The 26,337-nt window shown below is 32.2% G+C and overlaps 5 protein-coding genes, 1 long non-coding RNA gene and 1 other non-coding gene across 9 annotated transcripts; 2 read left to right on the forward strand and 5 right to left on the reverse strand.

The window, feature by feature from the left end:
* Positions 1-504: 504 nt before the first annotated feature.
* LOC128293120 (uncharacterized) lies at positions 505-7,808 on the reverse strand. Its single transcript, XR_008283191.1, has 2 exons — positions 7,670-7,808; positions 505-737 (listed from the first exon to the last, which is right to left on the reverse strand). It is a non-coding gene; the product is annotated as an uncharacterized LOC128293120 (long non-coding RNA).
* Positions 642-3,456, forward strand: LOC108450346 (tubby-like F-box protein 6). Its single transcript, XM_017747920.2, has 5 exons — positions 642-1,314; positions 1,383-1,791; positions 1,888-1,975; positions 2,248-2,380; positions 2,478-3,456. The coding sequence occupies exons 1-5, from the start codon at positions 1,055-1,057 to the stop codon at positions 3,142-3,144; spliced, it is 1,557 nt and encodes a 518-aa protein (XP_017603409.1). The 5' UTR covers positions 642-1,054; the 3' UTR covers positions 3,145-3,456.
* Positions 5,385-7,377, forward strand: LOC108450347 (protein RADIALIS-like 3). The gene is made up of 2 exons (XM_017747922.2): positions 5,385-5,906; positions 7,077-7,377. Exon 1 carries the CDS (start codon positions 5,623-5,625, stop codon positions 5,881-5,883), a length of 261 nt encoding a protein of 86 aa, XP_017603411.1. The 5' UTR covers positions 5,385-5,622; the 3' UTR covers positions 5,884-5,906; positions 7,077-7,377.
* A 104-nt stretch (positions 7,809-7,912) lies between the features above and the next one.
* TRNAA-AGC (transfer RNA alanine (anticodon AGC)) lies at positions 7,913-7,985 on the reverse strand. Its single transcript has one exon. It is a non-coding gene; the product is annotated as a tRNA-Ala (tRNA).
* Positions 7,986-13,320: 5,335 nt separating this feature from the next.
* LOC108453397 (alkylbase DNA glycosidase-like protein mag2) lies at positions 13,321-17,342 on the reverse strand. Its single transcript, XM_017751473.2, has 2 exons — positions 15,841-17,342; positions 13,321-13,597 (listed from the first exon to the last, which is right to left on the reverse strand). The coding sequence occupies exons 1-2, from the start codon at positions 17,007-17,009 to the stop codon at positions 13,576-13,578; spliced, it is 1,191 nt and encodes a 396-aa protein (XP_017606962.1). The 5' UTR covers positions 17,010-17,342; the 3' UTR covers positions 13,321-13,575.
* A 247-nt stretch (positions 17,343-17,589) lies between these two features.
* On the reverse strand, positions 17,590-21,384 carry LOC108453398 (uncharacterized). Of its 3 annotated transcripts, XM_017751474.2 has the most exons (9): positions 21,160-21,376; positions 20,919-20,990; positions 20,753-20,827; positions 20,451-20,534; positions 19,303-19,372; positions 19,138-19,229; positions 18,401-18,442; positions 18,234-18,314; positions 17,590-17,939 (listed from the first exon to the last, which is right to left on the reverse strand). In XM_017751474.2, exons 1-9 carry the CDS (start codon positions 21,184-21,186, stop codon positions 17,868-17,870), a joined length of 615 nt encoding a protein of 204 aa, XP_017606963.1. In that variant the 5' UTR covers positions 21,187-21,376; the 3' UTR covers positions 17,590-17,867. The 3 variants fall into 3 exon arrangements, with proteins under 3 accessions (XP_017606963.1, XP_052884236.1, XP_052884237.1); XM_053028276.1 differs by lacking the exon at positions 18,234-18,314 and having other exon boundaries at positions 17,590-17,935; positions 18,397-18,442; positions 21,160-21,384; XM_053028277.1 differs by lacking the exon at positions 20,451-20,534 and having other exon boundaries at positions 21,160-21,380.
* Positions 21,385-22,222: 838 nt separating this feature from the next.
* On the reverse strand, positions 22,223-23,189 carry LOC108452315 (protein RADIALIS-like 3). The gene is made up of 2 exons (XM_017750089.2): positions 22,649-23,189; positions 22,223-22,463 (listed from the first exon to the last, which is right to left on the reverse strand). Exons 1-2 carry the CDS (start codon positions 22,909-22,911, stop codon positions 22,442-22,444), a joined length of 285 nt encoding a protein of 94 aa, XP_017605578.1. The 5' UTR covers positions 22,912-23,189; the 3' UTR covers positions 22,223-22,441.
* Positions 23,190-26,337: the final 3,148 nt, after the last annotated feature.

A 26,337-nucleotide genomic window follows, 5' to 3' on the forward strand; every position in this document is an offset into this window, starting at 1 on the left:
TCGCCTAATTCTATATGTATCGGTTTAAATATTGTGCATCAATTGGTGTATAAATATTATTAAATATATATAATTACTATTTTTATTATTTCAATAAATAATAAAACTTTATCTTGTTAAAAATATTAAATTTTAACTTTAAATTTTAACTAATGTAAAGTTTAAAAAATTAAAATTTACAGTAAAAAATAAAAAATTCAATTATTTATATAACAAACAAAACAAAAAAAAAAAAAAAGAAGCGAAAAATTAAAATCTCGAAAAGCTTTTAATATACTTAGTATAAATGATCTTATTGTGGATTCTTTTATAATTACGATGTTTACCATATGAGATGTGAGACGATAATTTTCTTTCTTTATTTTGGATTTGTTAAAACGTAGAATTTTATTTGTAAAATTTATTAACGAATAATTTTATATTTAAAATTTATTTAATTTTTAAATATGTGAAATATTTTATAAAATATCGATAATTTAAAATGATATATTAAAATACACTATATTTATAGTACAAAATTTAATAGAAAAATAATACGTCCGCTAATATATATTAACTAATAAAGTCAAATTAGTGGAAATGTATTAAAAATTGATCATAAAAACTAAAATTATGTGATAAGATTTAAATTTTAAACAATGTACCAGTCGAGGCGACCAATTTCGGCATTGAGAACCATGATAGACTTAAATGTCTCCTTTGTATGCCACGTTTCCAGGTGCAATTTGCTGCTAACTCTGAAAATAAAAGGAAAATAAAAAACCCGCCAATTAAATCAATGGACAAGATTGAAAATTAAAAAACAGACAATAAAAAAAATACTTTTTTTCAAAAATTACAAATTGTTTAAATTAGAATCAAAGATAAACAGAAAGGAAAAAGGAAAAGAAAAAGGCAGGGCGTTCATTGTGCAGGTAGTCGCCGTCGTAGAGCAGAGGAGCTTGAGGCGGTGGCAGCGGCCTAGAGAGAGGCGGAGATAGAGAGAACGGGAGAGAGAAGATGAACAATTGAACCGCCAATCTTTAAAGAAAGAAAAAAAAAAAGAAGAAAACGGATGCAAACCTCAAGGTTTCTTATCCCATTAGATTCTCTCTCTCTCGGTCTCTTTTTTCTTCTCATTGTTCGGAGATCGTGTACATTTTCCATTTCGCCTCTCCCTATAGCGTTTTCCGATGAATTCGTCTCTTTTCTCTGGAAATTTTTAATATTTTCCAACACTTCCTCTTCGCATTTTAAATTTTTTGAAGATTTTCCCTCAAAGGCATCTCTTTCCAATTTGGATCCAATAACAGCAGAAGAACCCAAATCTATCAGGTAAACTTCAAGCATTTCATCTTTTGTCGTTTCCTTTTCACCTATTGTGATCCATCGTTATTTTCCAGCTTTATCAAACCAAAATCAAGAAAAATGCCATTAAAAACTTTTATTCGGGAATTTGGAAACATATCAAATAAAAGTCCAGCGAGGAAAGATAACCATAGGCGTGGACGATCCCATATTGCACCAGAAGCTGCTTCTTCTTCTTCTTCTTCTTCTTCTTCTTCTTCTTCTACGTTATCATTAGCTGGTTCTTCAACTCAAATCATCGAGCAAGGGCAATGGGCAAATTTGCCTCCGGAATTACTTTTAGATATAATACAAAGAGTGGAAACAAAGGAAAAATGTTGGCCGGGAAGGAGAGATGTGGTTGCTTGTGCTTCCGTTTGTAAGTCATGGAGGGAAATTACTAAAGAAATTGTTAAAACACCGGAGCAATGTGGCTTCTTCACTTTCCCCATATCTTTAAAGCAGGTGAAGTGTTAATCGTCTTTTTTCTTTTTCCTTTTTATTGGAAATTTTCGGGTTGATATTTTGTTTACCGATGTTATTTTCTTGGGGGTGGTTTAGCCTGGACCAAGGGATGCTCCCATTCAATGCTTTATTAGGAGGGAAAGAGAAACTTCAACATATAGATTGCATCTGGGTCTCAGTCCTGGTTAGTTCTCATTTTTTTATCTTTTCTTTAATGAAAATGAGTGTTTTTATTCTTAAAACTGTATGTTAGTAGCTTAATAATATGTTTATAGGGATACATTATAAATAAATTGTGATTTATGGAATGTACACTTAAAATCGAATCCAAATCATGTATACAATTGCACTAAATTAAAATCCTTGAATCACCTTACACCCGGAATTAAAGGACTCATCTTTACGTTTATATAACTGATTTTTATTAGTTTTATTTACGAATTTACATTTTTACAGCTTTGTCTGGTGATTTGAGTAAACAGTTGTTGCTAGCAAAGAGAGTTAGAAGGGCTACCTGCACTGATTTTATGATATATTTAAAGGGGGATGATTTCTCAAAATCAAGCAACGATTATATTGGAAAACTTAGGTAAGCTTTTTGATGGGTGAAAATTGTTATTAGTTTTTTCTTCTTTCTTAAGGGTTGGTTAGTTCTTTCTGCAATTTAAAGAGGGAAGCTTTAACAGGTCTAATTTCCTGGGATCCAAGTTAAACATTTTCGAGAGCCAACCTCAATATGATTCTACTGCACAATCCACTCCTCGATCACGTTGGAAAACTTACTTGAAGTCGGTGCCTCCGAAGGTCCCTACGATTAGCTTGAACACTGCCAGTATATCTTATGAGCTCAATGTTCTTCGCACAAAAGGTCCAAGGAGATTGAAGTGTATTATGTACTCGATCCCAGTCTCCTCGCTCGAAGAAGGAGGAACTGCTCGAACACCAACAGCATTCGCAAATTGCCCTGATGAGGATCCTTCTCCACCGGTAGATTCCAAAGGAAAGAAGCCACGCATGGGATTCAACTCAACTGTCTGTGGAAAGCCTCCAAAATCAGTGCAAAGTACTGCATTAGCTTTGAAAAATAAAGCTCCTAGATGGCATGAACAGTTGCAGTGTTGGTGCCTAAATTTTAAAGGACGAGTTACCGTGGCTTCTGTAAAGAATTTCCAGTTGGTGGCCGCTGCAGAGCCGGGCCATAACATTGCAGTAGCAGAACAAGACAAAGTGATCCTGCAATTTGGGAAGATTGGCAAGGACATTTTCACCATGGATTATCGTTACCCACTCTCTGCTTTCCAAGCCTTTGCAATCTGCTTGAGCAGCTTCGGTACAAAACCGGTTTGTGAATGACAGTCCCTCTTATTCCCTCTCCGGAAGCACTTTAGCTTTTGCCATTTTCATCGGCAACCACTTCTGTTTCTCTGCACATACTAAGTAATGAAGGCTGTACACATGTATTCTATGTTTTAGCATCTATCTATTTTCAAACTGCAAGCTCCAGGCTCTCCCCCTGAGCAGGTTGCTTCATACAGTCCACGACTTATGTTTTATGTCATTCAATATACGAGGAAACTATATTTTATGTTGCGTGGGTTGATCTTGTAACCCTGAACCGTCCTTTTTGATTGACTTTGAGTGAAAAGATGCTCATGAGTTTTCCTTCTTCTGCTAGGACTGGAACACTGATTAGAACCCTGCAACCCAGCTTATGAATTTTTTTATTTTTGAAATATCTTTAACTTTATGCAGGGGAAAAGTTGGATATGTTAAACTCCCAGGTTTTATTTGTTTTTCACCAGTGCTCAAAGTCTATGTTGTTCCAATTTTCATTTTGCTTGAAGTAGCCATGTCTGAAATAAATTCGGACACACCCACGTTCGATTACAACTGAATCCAAGTGATTGGGGTTGTTATGTCTTTTTTCATTATCTCTATTTTTTGTTCCAGAGTTGCAACAGCAAGAAGTTTAAATATTAGTTCTTAGCTGTGGTTTTCATGTTGAACCCCTTATTGCTGCTTTTTTCCTGCGTTCTTTTGCAACCTTCTTTATTTCTTTCCCTTCCCCTCTGAGAAATCTCTGTCTAACCTATGCCTGTATCTTCTCTATTCAAGTTAAAGACCAAGCCAAATTATTGGACTAGTATCAAAATTCCAAGATAAATAAATGAATAAACAACTTTTATCCCTTCAAATTGAACCTACAAGATTGAACTATACCACTGTCTTGGTTCTTGTTTGGAGCATAATCTGCTTTTTTTTGTCTTTTGGGACATTCCATGAGCAAGATCATGCTTTCTTGCTATAATATAAACATGTTTCCAAAACTAGTATTACTTGCTTTATTCATGGATTCCCTCAAAGTGTGGTCCTCTTATCGTGCCCCTTTAAGATCCAAATGAGTTAACGGCTATATGAGTGGAGTAGACTCCACCAAGTGCTCAAAAGGCACTGGTCTTTAGCTCTGGCATTCAAAATCCCATACTAATTTTAAAATTGTTCTTATATATTTTAATTATATAAAAATTTATAATTTCAGAATGGATTGAGAGATAAATCTAGACGAGATAAATTCAAAATTATATACATAAAAATTGAATCAGAGTCCAAACAAATTTCACAGTTTCAATCAATCCTAAGAGAAAGAACCATTGGCAACGGTTTCCCACAAAGCAAACTAATGGGAAGGAACTAACTCACATCCCACTGGCACAACTTTATCATCAAACAAAGACTCGAGAATCAATCAAAGCCCTTTCCATCTACAGCATTCTCAACAGCTAGCATCAGGTCACATTTATCATTAATTCTAGGCTACTAGCATTATTTTTCACAATATTATTATGAAAAAAAAGAACAACTTCAATATAAATATTTCTCTTTCAAAAATATATATTAATTACCAAGTTGCCAAATTACAGAAGAAAATTTCATCTTCCCACTCAGGAAAAAGGAAATGGCAGAATATGTTACTGTATATTTTGTGGGTTTTAAAAAGGATGGTGGAGGATTATATTTTGGAGCATCTATGGTGATGGGGTAGACTGTTTTGGGATCTAATCCCCACCATCCGATAAATTCTCAAAGAAGTCAACTTGATCCAATAAAAAACAAGAACAAAGAACTAGACTTTCATAAAGAGTCAGTTCTATGACACTTGATTCCTGTCCATCAAAAGCATTTGCTTAAGCAAGCGAATCATATCTTGTTTTAACCCTAAATATTCCCCAACTTACAATGAAATAGCAATCTACTTCAGCTTAAAAATTCTAAATTCGATTTTTATTGAGTTGAACTGTTTTATCTATCGAACGAGCCAAATTTAAATATTTTTTAATACCATAAAATAAATTTGTAATCTTAATCAATTTATTATATTTTTATTTAACACTAAAAAATTTTAATTCGATCTAAAACTCACATTGAAATATAGATAAACAAGTCTAATCAAATAAAATTAAATAATTCAATCATTATCTTGAATTAAACTCAACTTGATTAAATTTAAATCGAATTTCTAGCTGCTCTTAATCACTTAAACTAGATTCAACTTGGTTACACCGCTACCCACCACCGATGTTGGCTCTTTATAAGTAGTAAGCATAACAAGTTGTTACCTGTACCACCTCCTTGATTGAGGCAGCAATCTAGTTTACCTTGATAGCTAGCTTCTTTCTCTTTTGTTAGTTGCTCTCCTTTTAAGGGTCTAATCTTTGATAGACAAAACATTCTTCGTTTCCAACTTTTTTGTTCACTTCACATCCAACACATCCAAGCTTTTATTTCCACATTCTTGTTTGTTTTTGACTCATCCCCCTAAGTGCAACAACAATGTCGTCAAGTTCTAGGACTTCTTCACGTGATTCTAACTCCTACTGGACTCCAAAGCAAAACAAACTGTTTGAAAAGGCCCTTGCTGTATATGACAGGGACACTCCGGACCGCTGGCAAAAAGTGGCAGCGGCTGTTGGTGATAAAACACCCGAGGAAGTGCGAAGGCACTATGAGATCTTAGTGACGGATGTCAACCATATTGAATCTGGTCAAATCCCTATACCCGATTATGAAAGCACTGGGAACAACAGTAGATGAACTGCTGCTGATATGAGTGAAAGGTAAGAGTATCAAGGACTTTCTCTCCTTTGCAAACTTAATACTTGCTACTACCTCTTTGATAGAATCTTTGCTAGTAGATGAACTCAGATATGGATGTAAGTGTCGGATAAGAGCATGTTTATGACCATATCCTTATATTCATGTCTCGACACGAATAGTTAAAAAAAATAAAGGGTTGGATCAATCTAGACTTGCACTGCTCTAAAATTTCAACAATAAACTATACAAAAATTAATATTCAACCAGCCATCTTTCTTAAGACTTCCTTTGCAATCAATGCCAAATGCTGTCAACTGATGGCAGGGCAGGGACCCTAGGTCTTTGTAAAGCTAGTTGGAATATGAAAAACCTGATAAAACTTCATATATACGATAATCCAAAAAGATTATGATTTATTATGTTGATGAGCATTTCAAAGACCATGGATTCTAGAAGACACCCCTAACATGAAACATAGACTCGTCCTCAAGCTCCAAAAACCAGCATATAACAGTAACAAAAAGACGTTAGGGATTTCTAATTCTTCCTTCCATAAATTATCTGACCCTTTGCTTGCTCCCCTTTTCGGCCACGCTGGAAATCATTTAAAGAATGTTATTATCAAGTGTTCTATTCTTCTGGCTAGCTGGGAATCGTGGAATGGTTTAAAATCCTATGATAAGTATATAATTCAAGCATGAACTCCATATCATATAATAAATGAACTTTTTTTTCAAAGGAAAAAAAATATCCATGTTAATGTAATGGATAACCCTTGTTTAATTAACTTTAAAACTTAACAAACCTCTATAACCCTTCATTAATAATTCATTGACTTCCCCTAATGTCATGACACTGTTTTTCTTAGATCATGAAGCAATGCCCAATATTTCAGCTAAAAACAAATTAATAATTTCCATAGTATAACATAGATAGACATTTGCACTTGCTCCTTCGCTAATAATCCAATTCTCCTAAAGGCAGGATACCTCATACCTATATATGTTACTCCCCGTCATATTTTAATACAAACATAATATTCCTAAAAAATTATATTATTGTACTCATATCTAATATATGTTGAACACTGAGTATTGAGCACAAATACTTAAATAAATTTTGAAGGGTTAAAAGAAGGTAAATTTATTCTTCAATGCTCTTAGCTTTTGTTTTTCTTAAATCTTCCACAGGTTTATGAAGATAATCTATAGCTACAATGAAGCAAAAGTTTCAGCTACATTATTGTCAAAAGATGAGTAAAGACTATATGTGTAAGTATAAATATAAAGAAATCGGGAACCGGATCGTGATTCTCCCTTACCTATGGCTCCTAAGTGTGTATGGATTGTATGTTATTTCGAGTCAGATCGTTAACATAACAAAAAATTGAGATCTATAATTATCAAAGCTTGTAAGTACTGTACTCGATTTTATACTTAATGTACTGGTATTTCTTGTAATTTTTTTTATGTATTTTCCTATTGAATCAAATATTTCCTTGCCTTGTTTGTTTCCAGAAAAGCCAAAAGAAAAAAAGAAAAACAAACGTGTAATACTTAAATCACTGGATAAAGATTGGATTAGAGAGTTAAGAATGAAGCGATCAGCATCAAAAGATATAGTACAAAATATTAGTAATAATCAACGTAGAAAAATGAAATCTCACTGATCAAAATGAAAATAAACATAAAATCATGGCGATTCGAGTTTAAGGAATTAAACGCAATATTTCATCATTATCCAATCATATAACGTCACTAAAAGAGAACCTTAAACAGCTTACCTAGTTCAGTTCCAGCCTCCAAAATCTGAAGAGAGAACCAATCCAGTAATTAACTGAAAATATTGTATTAAATCTGGATCAGAAAGAGAGTGATTTGAGAATATCAGAAAATAATTTATCATTTTTGTATATTTGATTTTGTGAGGAAAAGAGAATCGCTGTTTTACCTTTTTAAGCAAATGGAAGGCGGGAAAAGCCGAAAAGGTTTGTTTCCTTTTGGAATGGAAAAAAAAAAAGAACTTTTGGAGATGCGGGGTATCGATCCCCGTACCTCTCGCATGCTAAGCGAGCGCTCTACCATCTGAGCTACACCCCCTTGCCATTTACTGTTCCCATTATAATTTTAATCAACTAAGTTATTTTGTTTTGAATCCCTAATCTGCCCCTGGAAGGATTATAATATTATTAAATCAATGGTAAAATACCACTTTTCTTTATTTTTTAATATTGAAATTTTAAATTTCAAAACATTAAAATCAATTAAGCAAGTTATTGAAAATTTTTATTCCTTCAAATTTTAAATTTCAAAATATAATGTTAACTAATTTGTTACTCTAATATTGAAATTAATTAAATTAATTTTCTTCTAAATTTTAAAATTTTATTTTAGTTAATTTCAATATTATAGTAACAAATCAATTAATATTATATTTTGAAATTTAAATTTTAAGGATAAAAAATTTTCAAACTAATTTATTAGGATATGTTAAAAAAGAGAAATTATTATGTTTTTATTTTTAAAATTTATCGATTTACGTTATTTTTGTACAGATAAAGGAAAACTAAAATTAATAAATTAGTTTTTTGGTGAGATGATTAAATGTTAGAGTTTTTGTCCTTAAGTTCCGAGTTCAATTCTTCTCCTACTCACATTCATATTTTTTATTTCATGTTGTTTTAAGCTTCTTCTTATTATTAATTAATATTTTTGACATATTAATTTTTTGTTAGATGATTAGATAATTGTGATTTCATCCTTAAGTCCTAAGTTCAACAAGCATTTTAGTATGTATTTTTTATTTCATGTTGTTTCAAGTTTTTTATTATTTTTATTAATGTTATAATTAATAAATATATTATTTTCAATTTTTATTTTTAATTTATCTCTTTTTCTATAAAATAAAATAATAAATATGTAATTATTTTTAAAAACATTAACTAATTCTTTAGATATATTTTTCTTTATATATAATATTTATACGTCAAATATTTATTTTCTCCACCTATATCATGGGTTATAGTGATTTTTAATATTATAAAATCAAATAATTATTTTAAATATTATTATTATTTCACATATGTAAAATATTTCAAATAACCTTGATTTCCATCTACATTATGTGTATGGTATTCCAAATGTTTTTATATGTGAAACATTTCAAATAATTATTTCAAATACACATACAAAGATATATAATATGTCAATTTACTACACTCATGATATAGATTGAAAGATAAATATTACACACATAAAAATTATATTTACTAAAAATAATGATATTTGCAATAATTATTTGATTTTATAAATAAAAGAATTATTAACTAAAAAGATGAATTAAAGTTAATAAAAAGCTTGAAACAACATGAATTAAAAATATATATTAAAATACTTATAAAAAGAATCGAACTTAAGACTCAAATATGAAATCACAATTATCTAACCATCTAACAAAAAATAATATGTTAAAATATTAATTAAAAATAAAAATACAAATGTAAGTAGGAGAGGAATCGAACCTAGGACTCAAGAAAAAACACTAATATTTAACAATATGATAATTTAGCTAATAAATAAATAAATAAATAAGCATTTTTCTCAATTTTAGTTTTTTCAGCATATACTGATAAATTAGCCAAAATTTTTAACAATCTATTTAATTGAATTTTATGTTTGGAAATTTAGAATTTCAATATTGAAAAAAATTCTACAATGTGACAAACAAGTCTAATTTTACAATTTTTAATGCATTATTTTAGTTTTTAGTGTTTTTCCACTTTAATCTTTAATTTTTTTACCCAATCAATAATTCAAAAAAATATTTTTTAGATGACTAAAATGAAAACAACCTAAAAGCTGGATGACCAAAATGAAAATATGAACATGATGTGGTGTGTACAAGTTAACTATTATTAGAGATTTAATGGTTGGGTGATTAAAATGAAAACGTACTAAAAGTTGAATGATGAAATTGCAAAGATTTCCTTTTAAGTGACAAAAATAAAAACACCCTGAAAATTGGATCACCAACTAAATAGTTTACCCTTAAATCAATTCTAAAGCATTTGAAAGCTAGATGATTGACACGCATTCCATAATTAATTTTAGCTAGTGATGTGACATGCCAATTCTCCCTATTACTTTTTTCAAGGATCAATATTGATATTGATATTTTTACTTTTATATAATATAGTTTGTACTTTTTATTCATTTCAATTATATAATCACCGGATTTAATGTATTAACAATAAATAATATTAATTATTAATAAGAGGTACAATTTTAAATTAATTATCACTTAACTAATATTATAATTATAATTATATACAGTTTAAAATTAAGATTTATCATTATAAGTAACATTTAATATTTAATACTTTTAGTTAAGTAGCATATGAAGAAAATTATTGAAAAAGAACAAACTATTAAAAGTAGTAGGAATTCAAAGAAGAAATATCGAGTCATATTCAAATAACAATGATACTTAAAAGAGATGAATGGCCATTTTAATCGATTTATGATGTAATATTATAATGTTTATGTATAACTCACTTATTTAGTTAAATTTATATATAATATGAAGTTTATTTCAAATTCATCATTTTCCGTTTTCCCTATCATTTTGTTGTTTGATAAGAAAGTTTCATGTTATAATTGTATGCTCAGGGACGAAATTAGAAAAAAAATTTAGGGGGGACTAAAATTAAATTGTAATTTTTACAATAATAAAAATACAATTTCACCATTTTAACAACCTATATCTTTATAATTTTAAAAGATTAAATCAAATTTTTATGATTTTTAGAAGGCCAAAGTATAATTTTACTTTTACTAATTTTAAATTTTAAAAATTTAAAGGGCTTAAATGAAAAATTTTCTATTTTAGGGGCCGAGACACCGCCAACCTCCCAATTACGTCCCTGTGTATGCTATTTTAATTTTAATTTTATGCTATTTTAATTACTATTAGTATAATTATATTTTTATAAAAGATATAATTTACAATAATGAATTGTTTGTTGATGTAATAGAAATTATACACACTTTTAACATCAACATAAAATTCATTAAGAGTAAATAGAATTTTGAAAAAGCGATTAAATTTGTTATGTATATAAGTAGTTTTAACAAATTTTAAAATATTAATTTGTTTTACTTTCAAAATATTATTATTTATTTCATAAACTATTTTTATGAATTTGACATCATCATATAATGCAAATTAGTTTAAAATTTCAAATGTTTTACTTTGATATTAAAATCAAAGGCTTTCATGAGTAAAAACTACAAGTCGTGAGCTTATTTAACTACAAAGCATCAGCATAAAATGTAAATTAGTTTAAATTATTAAAATATTTTTACTTCAACATTAAAATCAAAGGCTTTCAGGAGTAAAAATTATATGTTGTGGGCTTATTTAACTACAAAAATAGCATAAGAACTAGTTTGAACAAAGTATATTAGCCTAAAGTCTAGATATATACAAACAATGTAGGTGAAACAAATTGTGTAATAAAACCAAAATGTATAAAACCTCAAATTAAAGATTTGGTTAAAGTAGTAAATAAAAGATTTTTATAAATGTTAGTGCCATGGATTCAAACTTTCACATTTGCAATTTTTATTGGTTTCTTTTATAATAAATAACTAATAAAAGTACTCTCCAAATAATACAGCTTATTTAAAATATGTAAAGTTATTTTAATAATTTACTTAATCGAGTTGGTTACAAATTAACTTGTAACACTATTTCAATCGCACTTAACTAATATTTAGATAAATGCAATTCCTCTTATAAAAATTTACTAAAATTTATAACATACATAATATAATATAATATAATATAATCTATATTAAATATAAATATATGATATTAAAAATATTCATATTATAATACTATTTTAATTATATAAAGGGTTATAGTGAAAAATTGTCACTTTACTATAAATGGATATTAAAGTTTGTCACTATATTTTATTTAGATTGATGTTAACATTATACTTTAAGAATATGGATAAACTGCTCAGCGGTGATGTTAGCTTTCGGGTTGGCTATCGCTTGCCTTTTTCTTCTCTGATCAACCCTTTCTTTCTTTCTTCTTTTCATTCACTAGACACGTATTCTCTCTTCTTAGTTTGCAGATCTATTTTGTGGGTATCTTTATTGTTTTCACAAGTTGTGATGAACAGATAACGGTGCTTGTCGTTCGCTAAAACTCCACCGGCCACCAGTAGTTTTTCTTGGAAAGTGGGTGGCTCTTCATCAACTTCTTAATTTGTTTATGTTTCGAGAGTATTTCAGAATAATAAATGATTTCATGTGTCGAATTGGACTCGTGTTGTCTTAATTTTCTATGTTTTTTGTTTGTTTTTCCATTGTTTAATAAGTCTTTAGTTTTATAAGTTTTTGTCTGCTATTGTAGCACGTTTTTTAGTCTTACTTATGCATGTAATCTTAATTTTACAAATGATTTTAGAGATGATTTTGTTGTTGTCCTCTCTAGTTTGGTGAATGCTTGATTCTTTCGTCGATTTTTGCTTGCCATTTTAGACCATCTGGGGCTGATTTCCTTATCATATTAAGTGCTTGAGTTGTTGCAAAGCCAATTGTCAAGGTGTCATAATATTTTATTGATGCTAAGGCTAAAACCTTTATTGTGTTGATAGAGTTTGTCCTTCACCATCTATTACGAGTGTTTGTTATTATTTTCTCCTGAATTGTATGGTTCATTTATTGAATAAATTAATGAATTTAACTTTAAAAAAGAAAAGAATATGGATAAATTTACGCTCAACTTTTATGTGTTTAAAATTAATTAAATTTTAGTTAATTTTGCCGCTATATAAAATTTTACCATTGGATTTTGATTCTAATGATTTGAAAACAAAATTTAATGGGAAGATAATTTCATATATTTGTATTTTAACAGTGATATTAAGTTACTTCATAACATTATTAAAAATTATAAATTAACTTCGGATTTTTATTTAATAAGAGGATGATTTTAAATATTTAAAAATATAAAAATACCTTACTTTTCATAAATAATAGTTTTTTAGTAATATTTAATATCACGTTAATTAATGAAAATAATTTTACTAAACTTAAATTAACTTAATTAAAATTAAAATTAAATAGTAAAATTTAATCAAAATTAAGTGGCAAAATTTAATATAAAATTGAAGTGGAGTGATAAAATTACCATTAATTTGGCAAGTAAAACATAATGGAAAATTTCAATTTCTGGCAAATTTATACATTAACCCATTATATAAATATTAATTAAATTTTTATTTAGGCAATTTAACTGATCAAGTAACATTAAACACGGTGTTTAAAACCAGGGAGAAAAAGAAGAGGTGTTAACGTTGGGATATGACCATCTTTTACCGTGAGCAGCAGCTGCGAAGATGCACAAATATGCGGCGAGAAATTAGAGTTCAAAGAAACACATGCTTATTCAACCGAACTAAAACTGGTATCCTTTTACAAAGACCGAACAACTGGGCAGAGTTTTTATTCAAATCTCGAGTCAGATTTACAGGGACCCAAAGTTCGAAAGACATCACTCTTATAAGGCCTATAAGCTTTAAGGGCTTTCACAACACTACTTTCGCATTTGAAGTGCCTGTCCTTCAAGCTGATCAATGCATTGTGACAAATCACATACATTGTGTTCCAGTGATAATCATTGCCCCCAAGTACAGGCCCTGGTCACATACCACAGAAAAATCATTACAAATGCATTAAAACCGAAAAAGTTAAAATTTCAACTATGGAAAAGGTATATCATCCAGGGAACATGAGCATGCATTTTTGAAGAGCTAACTGTAAGAAAACACAAGATCATGGATATATATACCCATCATGGTTATTTTTTGTAATTCACCCTTCAAAATTATAGCATAATTGACACCAATTGACTAATTTAAAAGTAAGGTGGGGAGTATGTATATGGTATAGGTACATTACCCATATATGCAGGCAACTTGGCATAGAAGAGACTACTGGCTAGAAGGGGAGGGGTGGGAGGTTTGATCAATTCAACATGAAGGAGAGAATGCAGTAAGCATGAGCTTGTCATCATGCCATGGGACATGGGCATATGCGTTAGCATTTTCTCAAGTGCATCTTTAGGCAGCAAAGTTTCGAGTATGTAGGAGTATCAACAAGATAGCAAATAAACTATCTTCATCAATACCTTTAATTACTTAGAACTGTGCAGAAAATTACATCTTTAACTAGGATTCCACATGGAAATTAAACTGAACTTCTTTAACACAGATAACAACTCGACAAGTATAGAAAGTTTTAAGGCATTTTGAAACCAGTACACAATTAAAGAAACAAATTTTAGAAAGACTAATCCTCTCATTCAAGCTTTTTACCTTAACCAGCTGTGAAAGAGAAGCAGCTCAGAACAAAACAAGAATATAACAAAAGGGGAGGTGCTAAACTGTAAGCTAGCAATTAGGAATAGGATTCTACCAGCATAAGAGAGCTACAGCAATGACCGATATGGAACTTGAATCTAGGGTAAGGGTTCTACTACAATTCCCAGTTTCATGCACATAAAACATACAAAGCTGAATGGCATATCATGATTGACACCCTCCAATGGTCATTCATGTACCTCAACTTATACACAAGAGACCAATCATATGGACTCAAGGCTAGATATGATGTATGGTATCCAGGCTAACTAATCCTTGTAAAGTTGTAATGTGAATTTCACCAATGAATTAATCATGTACATAAAGATACATTTATAATCTATATCTATAATATAAATAAAAGCCCGAGCTTGGAAAAAATTATGAACCAACAAAAATACCCTTTATTATTTATTTATATTACTATCTTGACATTAGAATAACATTTTAATTTTATTAATAAGTTTTCAAGATTAGAAAAATATTCTATTAAAGCTAAAATTAAGCTCTGTATCCATGTTAAATTACACTTCGGCTATGATTTAAAATATTCAATTTTAAGTTACATAACACTAAATATGCATTTAACACTTAGGTATTTCCATTCAGTTAGACTTAGTAGCTAAAAATCACAAAAAAGAAAGAAAGAGAAAGCGAATTTCCTCACTATTTCCAGAGGTTAATTATGGTTTCAAGGTTTTTGTAATTTTTTAATATTAAAATTGTTAATATATTTTCATTTATATTAAATTTTTTGAATAATATTACTTTATATTAATCACATTAAATACAAATACATTAATTAATGAATTAAGAAAATAAACACATAACTGAATGTGATATTAGGAACTAGTAATCATAAAAGACCAAATTCAGCTAGGTATGTTCCTCTTTTGGGCACACTAATATCTACCAAAACTTCTGTTCAACTCTTATTTGAATTAAAGGCCAAATTCTTTCGAAGCAGAGGCTAAATCCATCAGACAGTGCAAAAATCTACTTATTGTCATTTTTCAAATGCAAAAACATGACCAAATTACCTTCAATGTATTTTCCTACCAACACAAACATATAACTACACATGCACTCCCTAGTATTATCTTCATATTATATTTGATGCTTTTCAAGCACCAATCCTTCAAAGGAAATAAGTAAAATAGACATCGATGGGATGTCCATTTATGTATATGTATAAGAATGAGAATCCAAAAATAAGCTTTGCTCGCTTAACGTTCTACTCAATTTGCATGGCAGGTATTGTATTGAAGCATGTAAAAGTTTAGTCCCTTAACAGGAGATTCATATTCTATGACCTCCATAAATCTGTAAGAGCTAAATGAAGCAAAGTAACAAATTCGAGCCTAATAAATAGCACTTTAAATAAATATAAGATATGGCTTATATTCACTATTAGTCCAATTTCAAAGCTAATTTTTCAAATGCAACTAATACTGATAAGAGTCAGACCATTATATGCGAATGCAACAAAGGGAACATTTTATCCAAGAAAGAGATCATACCCAAGGTCCAGAATGCTATTAATGGGATCGAGAAGCTGGGGCTGCTGCTGATGTTGATGCTCCTCTTGCGGCAGTGGCTGAAGACTAGCACCAGCAGCAACAGCAGCTGCACTAGAAGGTGCTCCTTTGGCCTCCACAAACCTCCAGAGATACCACGAAGCAACTGACCTATAAGGCCTCCATTTCTCACACAATTGATCCATCTGCGAAGGCCTCGGCAACTCCTCCAAACTGTAGAGTAACTGAACCCCTTTCCGAATCCCGAGATCATTAATCGGTAAAACATCGGGTCTATGAAGCGAGAAGATCATAAACATATGAACGGACCAAGAACCGATCCCATTGACCATAGTAAGCATGGTAAAAAGTGACTTATCATCCATATTTACAATCGCGGAGTCTGATAATATCCCCGTCTGGTATTTCCTCGCGAGATCGTGAAGGTAACTCGCTTTTCGTCCTGAGACACCAATCTGCCGTAGCTGTTGAGGGGTTAAGGAAAGAACAGTCTCGGGAACGACACCGTTTTCGCCGCCGCAGAGAGCGATGAAGCGAGTGTAGATGGAAGTTCCAGCTTTGAAAGCGAGCTGTTGGTAGAGAATGCTTCGGGTGAGAGCGAGGAAAGGGGTTTGGAAAGTGTCGAAGGTTGGAGGCGGATGGAGATCGATCAACGAAGCAAGAAGGGGATCGGCGTTACGGAGGTGTCGAACGGCGGTTTCAACCTCGCCTTCACAAGAGAGGGACCGAGCAAAGAATTGGGGAGCCACCACTAGGGCTCGATGCTGACTGAGTTTTGCTTTGGGAGCTCTGGGGACGGTTTTAAGCGGCACCGCTACGGATGTTGATGTTGTGGAAGTCGTCGCTTGTTGGGAGGCATTCGGTTCGGAATTCGAGTCAGGGGAGAGTTTCCGGATTTTTCTAGGGCGAGAAGGGATTTTAGAAGGAGGAGAGGATGTAAGGGGAGAACCACCGGTGAGTTCCGTTGAAGCAGAGACAACGAGGGCGGTAGTAACGGTGGGAACAGCGGCGGCGAAGGCATCATTCGAGTTTTCAGTTTTAGTTTGAGTTTGGGCTTGCCTTTGGGTTTGGCATTGGGTCGCGTCGGAAGAGTCGTTTGAAGGCTGAGATTGAGCCTGTGGTTGAGGCTGTCCCGAGGCTTGTTCGCCCATGTGGTCGATAAAAATCTGGATTATAATAAAAATTCGATGGTTGATCACGATGATGACGGCGGCGTCGGGGTTAATTGGAGGTGGGATGGAAGGAAGACACGAGCGAGTGGAGTGATTGCCTTTTATTGTTATGGTTCTAATTTACAATCTAAATTCTAAAATCTAAAAGAGTGTTTTAATTTCGCTTCTTAGAGAGGACGAGTTTCTTTCATCCCCTTAATCGATTATTCCACGCTCGGTAACAGAGCGTGCTTTAGCAGGCCCCCTCACAAGGGTCTATCGAACCCTACTTCAAAAACAGCCCACAAGGTTCATTAAAAAAAGGATTCCGCCCATAAGCTATTAAGCGTTGAGTCACAGACCTCCTACAGGTGTGATTGAAAGCTATAGGTCGTATCTTCATAGATTGTGCTAATGTGTGATTCGGTGAGATCCATATGCAAAAAAATATATCCTTGATCATGCAAAGAGACGTTCATTTTGGGCAATATATTTTTAAAGAGCAATTCATGGCGATTGATTTGACGAGACAAAATCCTCTAGACTCGTAATAGAGCTCAATTGAAGATAAAAACTTAAATTATTCCAACATACTCCATTAAATTCATTTAATAAAATATAAGTTCAATTAGACCTATAAGCTATTCGAGCCGAGTGGAGTTCAGTTATATGAACATTACAATCAGAGAGTTCAGATGGCATTAACAATGAGAATGCCTTTTCAAATATAACCTTAAGATTCAGAAGTAGTTGATTTATCCGACGCTTAGAACTTAAAGTAAGATTTCTAACATGGAGTAACAACCGAGCCGAATGAATGCAAATGAACTCCGATAATGGAATTGAATAATGCGGAACCTAGAGGGCTTCTTTTATTAGTTTCTCCGTGAGAGCTTTCGGCAATCCCATCACACTGTCCGTTGTCCCTACCTGCAATGATAGCAAACAACATCTTCTCTAGTGAAAATCCAGTAGCTAACCACACTAAAAGATGCTTTGAGAGTTTAGAAAACGGGTTCTGAAGGATATCAAGGCATTTTATCGAACTATTTCGATACGGAATGATTCACTCATAGCCTAGGATTGAGTACTAAGTTAAGCATGTCAATTTTGACAGACAACTTGAAGAATCAATCATGAATCATGTTTACTAAGTGGCACATCCTAGTTCCTACACCGATGTTAGTTCGTAACCACATGATTCACTGAAATTATCGCACTAACCACTTCTTTAACATATGGCATTATTAAAGGATGCTCGATAATCAGTCCTCCAGCAACATGTAATACAGCCCCTTCCTCAATCTGAACAGGAATGAAAAAGATAATCGATATTGCTAGTGAAATAAGAAAAACAAGGGAGAAGAACAAAGAAGAAGAAAACCACCTACCAGTTTCTTGATGATCTCATCTGGTATTTCGTGAAAATATATCTGCATGGATTACAAATTAAATTATATAAAAAATGTTTAGCACATTATGGACTTGCTTTAGTAACTCTTACACTACATAGCAAGTGCCTACAATGGAATTCGCATAATTTCAATATGAATCTCTCTAATGACAATTTGATTTTTACCCCACCTTCGCTACTCTTTCATATGCAGTTGATGCTCTTTTTGTGACTACCACAGGTTGATACAAGTACAGATAATTTGACTAAGAAAGTTAAAGAACCATAGCCAACACACACAAGAAATGAAAGGACCTTGGAATGGGAGTTTGTGAGAGATCTTCAAATTACTGGTATGGTTATCAAAATTGTGAGTATCGGCATATTGGTTCTACTTAGTTATTGTTCATGAGAAATGACCTGGCCTAGCCCATTCCTCAAAAGAAGTGGCGGGGTTCAAACCAAAACATTTTCAGTCTCTATATATTCGAAGCTCTGTTACCATATGTTAATTAGGGTTCTCAAAAGATATCTTTCTCCCCAAGAAACACCCCTCACTTCGTACTTGACACAGTCGGGAAAGAACATAATACATGAAAAAATTACACGACTACCACATCATTTAGTTGATATTGCTCTGATGTTCTCCGTTCATTAATATCAGCAAAGTTTGATAATTATTCGAGAAGGTGCCAAGAATTAAATACTCAAATCAAGAATGAAAGCCATTAATACCTCGACTCTGTCCCATTCTCCTTTTCTAAATCCAGTTTTAAGGTTCGTAACAATAACAGATCCCACGGTTGCCGCATGCCCACCCGAATAACCTGCATAATGGTTAATCCGTAAATTTTTGAAAGAGTAGAAGAGTAAGGATTGGATTAAAATATTAAGACAAACCTTTTATAAATTCACGCGCTTCTTTCTCATTTGCTGGCTTTTCACGTACAACACCTTCATAGACCACCACCTTCAGATCATTTAACAATAACAGTAAGGAATTGAGGTGGAAGATATTAAATATGTCCATGCTCACAAGCATGAATTTTCACCAATTGCCATCTATGTTTGAGGATACATTTTAAAAAACGTATTTAGGACACAAAACATCAGTAAAAGAATACCAACACAGTAGTCCTGCACAAGTTAGAGATTATCGGGTTTCTTTCACATAGAAAGCATTTCTGGTTTAAAATCAATGGTTAATCTGATTACATTTGGCCCCAGAAATATTGAAAATGATTATGGTCAAAACAATCCAAATTCTTAAACATTGCAGCAGTCGAGTAAGGAAGCAATTATAGGGACCTCCTGAAAGGTTGAAGGGTGGAAATGATTGACCAACATATGGTTAGAGCAAACTAACATGTCTACAGAAATAAAATAGATCTTTATGAGCAAAGAAAATGGTTATGTTGCAATATATTACTTATGAACTGTTCTTCAAATGCTTGTCACGTGCAACACTGATGTGCTCAGAATGGAACACCTAAGGAAGTCTAAAGCATATCAAAGGAATAGATTTATACTTGGTTGGAAGTAATTAGTAATGCCGGCTCTGCATCGTTTACATGATCATCAATGCGGAAAAATTTTCACCAGCTAAGCATATACCAAGAAAATACCGTTCAGCGGGCAACAGCTGCAGTGGAAGCAGTTAAAAAGAATGAGCAAAGCATGTAAGTGATTCAAACACGAACATACAAAAGCCACATTCTAAAAGTGAATGCTTGTCAGAAACTAGAATAATCTTTTATTTAAGGCCTATCCTTTTTATTCTTTCGTGATAAATCTACCAAGGATTAGAATTGGCTTTTAATGAACGAGAAATGCGATTCAACCTAAGCCACCCATTAGCCTTAAGTTACAATGAAAACAAGATAGTAGAACCTTAAGTAGCACTTATGCCATTGCTATTGAAACATATAATTTACTTCCTTCAGAAATATACCCTGAGATGTTCGGACCGTAGATGGCAATTGGCGAAACAATGGGCAACTACATAAAAGAGGAGATTCAGTCGGTAACTAAACAAAGTCAAGACATACTGTATCAGCAGCAATCAAAATAGTTGGTTTCTCATCCTTGTCTTGATTATTCATAGTTTGTAGCTTTGATACAATGGAATCAGCCTGAGATGTATAATTCACACTCAAATCAATATAAACATATATATATATATATATAATATATCATTCCTTCTCCAATTTTGATGTTCTAAAACACAGAAGTAGACAATAAAAACACATTGAATTTAGAATATAGACTATGATACTCTCTCTCTTCTGTAAATAAAAACAATCATTCAAAAAAAAAAAAAAGAATTCCTCCATTAAATAAAAAACAGAACCTTCGCTTCAGCAAGAGCCATGACTAACTCTTCAGGCTTCTCCTTTCTGATACCTTTCTCATCAATATCTGCACTCTATACAAACAACCCAACTGAAACCTTTTTTTTTTTTTTAAGTTGAAATAAATTAGTAACAATAAAATTTCCAGAAAGACATGAAAATTACCATGAGACTGAATTCATATCCCATTTCAGCTAATATATTACGGCGAGCTATGGAAGATGAACCCAATATTATCTGCATCACAAAACAACCATCAATTAGTTTAAAATTTTCAACAAAGTTCCGATTTTTTTTTTTTGGAAAAGCTAACGTACTTTTACAAGATCTTTCGGACAAGAATATCAAAATTAAGAAAAAAAAAAAAAGGAAGATATTTTAGGGTAAGCGACGGATTTTTATGTACCTTGAAGGGACAAGTTTTGTCTTCCATTTTGATTATCAGATATTTGTCTTCGCAAAGAGTAGAGTTCCAGTTAAGGAGCCAGTGGTAAGCATCGAGAAACAGAGAGCCAGAGAAAAGAAGTAAAGAAACAGTGTAAGGCGCGTGTTTAGTACGCGTGCTTAAATATGACCCTGGTCCCAAGCCCTAATGTTTAAGCCCACCAATAGAGTAAGTTGTTCTACCATCAGTATTCGTATGTTGCATTGGTTTAAATCATAACTCAGTTAACACTTACAGAAATCAAGGGAGTTCAAATGTGCTTAAGCAACTATTATTATTATTTTTTAAATCTTAAAAATAACAAATTTGGCTTATTCATTCATGTGTATATTCATTGATTTTATGTTTATATTCCTACTGTTAAATAAATCGAGTTAAACGAATTGGAAATGTCTATATTTAAAATTTTATATTCAACAAATAAAATTAATAAAATTATATATATCCCTTAATTTATATTTAAGAGATGAAATTAAAAAAAACATTTTTATTATATGTTATTAAACATTTTATCTCTATTTTTTAATTTCTTATTAATTTACAATACATTAATATCATGCCTTGCCTTTTGTTTTATGCACTTCCAGAACTGTTTGAAATTGAGGCTTTTTGTAGCTAAGTTCCAACATCATAATAATTGGCATATAACCCTTTTTCTTCGTGCTATACATCCCATGCTTTTGTAAAGTTAAAATACACGAATGATATATAAATTAATATTACTCCACGAGGTTATATCTTTAATTTGTGAATTAAATCTTCCCAAAATTAATCCATCCCAAGTACACATGATTTGAAGTTTATAACATATAGGATTGCTTTTCACTCGTATAGTTACAAGTTTGGATTTGAAATAAATTTCCACATAAGTTGACCAAGATTGAATTATTATTTAATGAATATAATATAGTTAAATTCTGTAATGAAAAATATAATCCGATGTAATTCATAAGTAGCTTTAGATTCATGGCTATGTCTTCTAAGTTATTAATAATGAATATATAAAGAACAAAGATAGGTAACATTAATAAAAACAAGGCACCAATGCTATAATTTCATACTTGATACATGCAAGTATAGGAACGTTGTGGCTGCTTGTTACATTCAAGCACACAAAAAACATATATATATATGAGCAGGAAATGTAAACGAAATTAAGAGCAATAATTTATATGTTTGCTGCTTTGCATTTCCTTTTATTGAAAGGTTGATATTCTACAGGCTATTTCTGGTTCATACTTCACTAAAGCCTGAGATTCCTCATCCTGCAGGAAAAAAGAAAACCACAAGATCAGATATCATCTTGGCCAAATACTATAATATTATTACACATGCAAAAAAAAAAGTTCGAAACTAAACCAGTTAGTTCATTCAATTAAAGAAGATATTAAAAGCAGCATGGTCCTGAAAACCGAGCAATTAAATATACGGGGTTTAGGGTGAATTAAACCTTGGTTCTTCATCGTCCATGAAATTGTTGTATCCTTTGTTCCCTCCAGCTTTCTTGTAAGGGGGCAAAGGCACGTGCCCAGACTCTATCTGCTTGATGTCATCCACAAGGTTCTGGTAATGCAACTTCACTTCCTCCACGGTCTTCCCCCCAACAGCCCTGGCTAGCTTGTGCCACCGGTCTGGTGTATCCTTGTCGTAGATAGCTAAAGCGTTCTCGAACAACTTGTTTTGCTTTGGCGTCCAGTTCGAACCTGACGCCATTGCAGAACAGTGATAATTAACAATCGAAATTAAGGGTCTGAGGCCAAAAAAAAGAAAAGAAAAAGAGGTGTAGAAGATTGAATGATTAAAATACTGTAAAATGGTGGTGTTTATATAATAGGAGAAGAAGGAGAGAGAAAAAGGAAGGGTTTAGAATGGTGGGCCGGTGATTTTTTTGTGTCTCTACTTTGCTGTTGCTTTCCTTGCAAAAAAACAGCGTAGGTTTGTAAAACCGACGTAGTTTTACTTTACTTTCAGAGTAAACGTGGATTCGCTCTAGAGTTAGACTTAAACCTCAAGATACTTAATTCTTGGTCGGTCAGGTCTCTAGGTATACCGGAAAACCACTGTTTAGGATACAAGAAGGGATGCTATATGTTAAGATACGGAATCCCCGTATTTTAAGAGTGCTTTAAGGGTGTTATTATTTAAATATCTCTTTATAGTGGGATAAGAAAAAGAAATACTAATCCATCGTGCATGGAGAATTTACATTGAGAAGCGAAAATTAATTTTTTAATTAATTTAACAGGTTTCAACAAAAAAAAATATAAACGTATTACCAAAAATAAATTTACACCCTTAAAAATCATCAATAAACTAATTGAACGATATATATACATTGGATGAATTCTCAGCCTGGAAAATATTTTAATCCTGTTTGCCACATGATCACGAACCGGATTCGAAAATGTCTCTCATGCTAAATGTGCTCAAAGAGATTATCTTTGTGGAGAAAATTTCATAGAAAGGATGCATTTTCAGGTGCTAAATGTGGGATACTTTTATTACATATATCCATTTAATAAAAATCATAATAACCATACCAGGTCGGAGTAAAATAAGAATATTATGCCCAATTAATGTAACACTTTTATGTAAAACACTTTTTTTGGGTATATTTATGTACAACACTTCGAGACTTTTACACTTGAATTTTCCAAAATGAGCTTTGAATTTGGTTAAACATTTAAGTAAAAAGGGTATCCATATAAAGAAAATCTCTTTCAAATGAAGTAATCGGAAGTACTTTCAGTAGAGGGGTGATAAAGTTAAAGTAGCAAAGCAAATGTGCAGTACAGTAATGGCGATGTATATTCAGAAGTAAACTACAAAGCTTCATCAGGTGGGTCCATAGTTAAGCATTCACGGGTTCACCATTGCTGACCAGTGAAAAGCTTTGGAAGCTGATAAGTGCTGTCAAGCTGTAATAAATCTCAGTCATTTTTTTAGCCTTTTGCCCTTATATTTTGTTGTTACTCTCTTTCTCAACAACATGCCAAAGCTTTTTTAGCTGGCTTCGCTAGACCCTTTTCCGTGCAATATTTTCTTTTTGTACCTCTTCGTGTTTTGCTACTGAATGATGTCTCAGACGCTCTTTTTACCATGTAAAACTTGGGTACCCTGCTTTAACAATCGGTCAGGTCTTTGATACTTCAGTACATTTGTGTTAGCCCCTAAAGTTGTATTAGTATCTGATATATACTTGTTAATTGTGTTACTCGAACTTGGATCCAAATTAGCAGCATCACTGTAATGTTGGTTAATTGTAAGCAATCACAACGATATTTGCATGGATATAGACATTTTCTTCTGAATTCGAGTACAAATTTTAACGTGGATTCCTTCGTTAGTAGACATTTTCTTCAATTTATTCAAAAACATGTGGTGATGAGACAAGAATTATATCCTTGTTGTGATTATACCAGGCAAGCCATGGAGATTGCACTTGGTTCACAGTGCTAAATGCTGGAAACCAAACCTATTAGATTGTTTTGGATAGCTAAACTCGAAACCATCAACGTGGTCCCATGATTAAAAATCACTGCTAATCATAGATTTGGTCTCAAGTAAGTTGAGTAAATTGCAGCTGGAAGTGGGCCAACCACATGTTTCACTTTTGAATAACACGATCCCATAGTGCAAAACGAGGGCAACCGAAAGTAGCCACATGAATCATATATGTAGAGTTCATCAAAATGAGGGGTATGATCTGCACCCGCTACCTGTTTATGGCTTACTGTCAAACTTGACAGGCTGCAACATATACCCACGCTTTCATTATAACCCTACTTGCTAGTTAATTTATCGTGGTAATTAATTCCTTTCTAAACATTGAAAAAGATAATATGGGTTGGTTTGTATAGTAAAAAGTGCCTTTTTAAAACTTGGTTCGGAGCTTATTTCCAACTTTTTTGGGGAATATCTACAAAGGAGATCCATTTCAAGCACCTATCTTGTTGATGATTATATAGAATAATCATCAACCACGTCCATGATATATACAATATTAGCTTTCCATTTCAATATATTTTCACTGGGTAGCCTAGCTAGCATTCGATCTGCAAGTTGGTGGATTGGGGCTATGGAATCCTAGCTAGCATTTTTATCCTATCAATATATGGGAAAAGGACCCTAATTAAGCTTTTTATGGTTGTCCTTTTGCATTGATGAATCAAGGGAACCTTTCGAGCTTTTCATAGTCAAAATAAGGTCAGTGTTCTCTAAGAAATGAACTGGTTTAAACAAGTTAAAACCGATTAACATTTGGAAACAACGTTACTGTCTTTTCAAGCCATTTCGACATCAAGTACTGATCACCATTTTCCTGCTATCATTATAGCGTTCAATGACTTAAATAATTTACTCATGCTGAACCCTGATCTTAGAAACTTTGAAGATCCATTCTGATATATGTATAAAAAGCTCGTACTTGAGAGGTACGTTTTGCAAGACAAAGGGGCATGAAGTTGAAGAAGTCAAAACGAATAATAGGTTGTAGATTAAGATGGGAGTTATTGGGGAATATTAGAGGCTAATTCAAAGGATATGTTAATCCGCTGGCTGAATAGAGGGAGATGATTTGATAGGTATAAGCTGGGAGACAAGTAGTATTCCAATGATAAGGATGGAATTTTCCTCACAAATTATTACAGCACTAAAATATTTGGACAACGTGTTATATCTATTAGAACCTGCAAAAGATGAGATGTTAATTAATGTTTACTTAAGATTATCCGCTTGTAGTGAGTCCTTTTATTATATACTCAAGTTTAAATCCATCGGGTTGTGATCTAACAAATATGTGTGCATGAAAAGGTTGTATCAATATCCATATCTCCGATCAGAGGTGCAATCAAGGGATAAGCAGCGACTTTAAAACTCTAAAAAATGGTAAATTTATCATATAGTCCCTTAGAATTTATGAAATTATAAATTAATATAATTTATTTTTTTACTCCCTAAAGTAATTACCTGTTGGTTTGGGTGAATATCAAATATCATATCTCATGTATATGAATTTCAAACAAGAATATATACTAACTGAAAAGTTGAAAAGCATCAATTCAACCTTTGTGAATTCCCCCACTTTGGGTGAGCAAAATGGTGGAGTTGGATCCTGGGGTCTGTCTTAAGATCAGGAGA

This window comes from Gossypium arboreum, chromosome 5, assembly GCF_025698485.1.
Source record: "Gossypium arboreum isolate Shixiya-1 chromosome 5, ASM2569848v2, whole genome shotgun sequence".
Taxonomy (NCBI): domain Eukaryota; kingdom Viridiplantae; phylum Streptophyta; class Magnoliopsida; order Malvales; family Malvaceae; genus Gossypium; species Gossypium arboreum.

Coding starts and splice junctions, on each gene's coding strand:
- LOC108450346 (XM_017747920.2), top strand. CDS start 1,055: ATGCAAACCTCAAGGTTTCTTATCCCATTAGATTCTCTCTCTCTCGGT. Junction 1,792..1,887: donor TCCCCATATCTTTAAAGCAG/GTGAAGTGTTAA, acceptor GGGGTGGTTTAG/CCTGGACCAAGGGATGCTCC. Junction 2,381..2,477: donor GATTATATTGGAAAACTTAG/GTAAGCTTTTTG, acceptor AAGCTTTAACAG/GTCTAATTTCCTGGGATCCA.
- LOC108450347 (XM_017747922.2), top strand. CDS start 5,623: ATGTCGTCAAGTTCTAGGACTTCTTCACGTGATTCTAACTCCTACTGG.
- LOC108453397 (XM_017751473.2), bottom strand. CDS start 17,009: ATGGGCGAACAAGCCTCGGGACAGCCTCAACCACAGGCTCAATCTCAG. Junction 13,598..15,840: donor AATAGCATTCTGGACCTTGG/GTATGATCTCTT, acceptor GTATGTGACCAG/GGCCTGTACTTGGGGGCAAT.
- LOC108453398 (XM_017751474.2), bottom strand. CDS start 21,186: ATGGAAGACAAAACTTGTCCCTTCAAG. Junction 20,828..20,918: donor GATATGAATTCAGTCTCATG/GTAATTTTCATG, acceptor TTGTTTGTATAG/AGTGCAGATATTGATGAGAA. Junction 19,230..19,302: donor AGCGCGTGAATTTATAAAAG/GTTTGTCTTAAT, acceptor ACCATTATGCAG/GTTATTCGGGTGGGCATGCG.
- LOC108452315 (XM_017750089.2), bottom strand. CDS start 22,911: ATGGCGTCAGGTTCGAACTGGACGCCAAAGCAAAACAAGTTGTTCGAG. Junction 22,464..22,648: donor ATGGACGATGAAGAACCAAG/GTTTAATTCACC, acceptor TTTTTCCTGCAG/GATGAGGAATCTCAGGCTTT.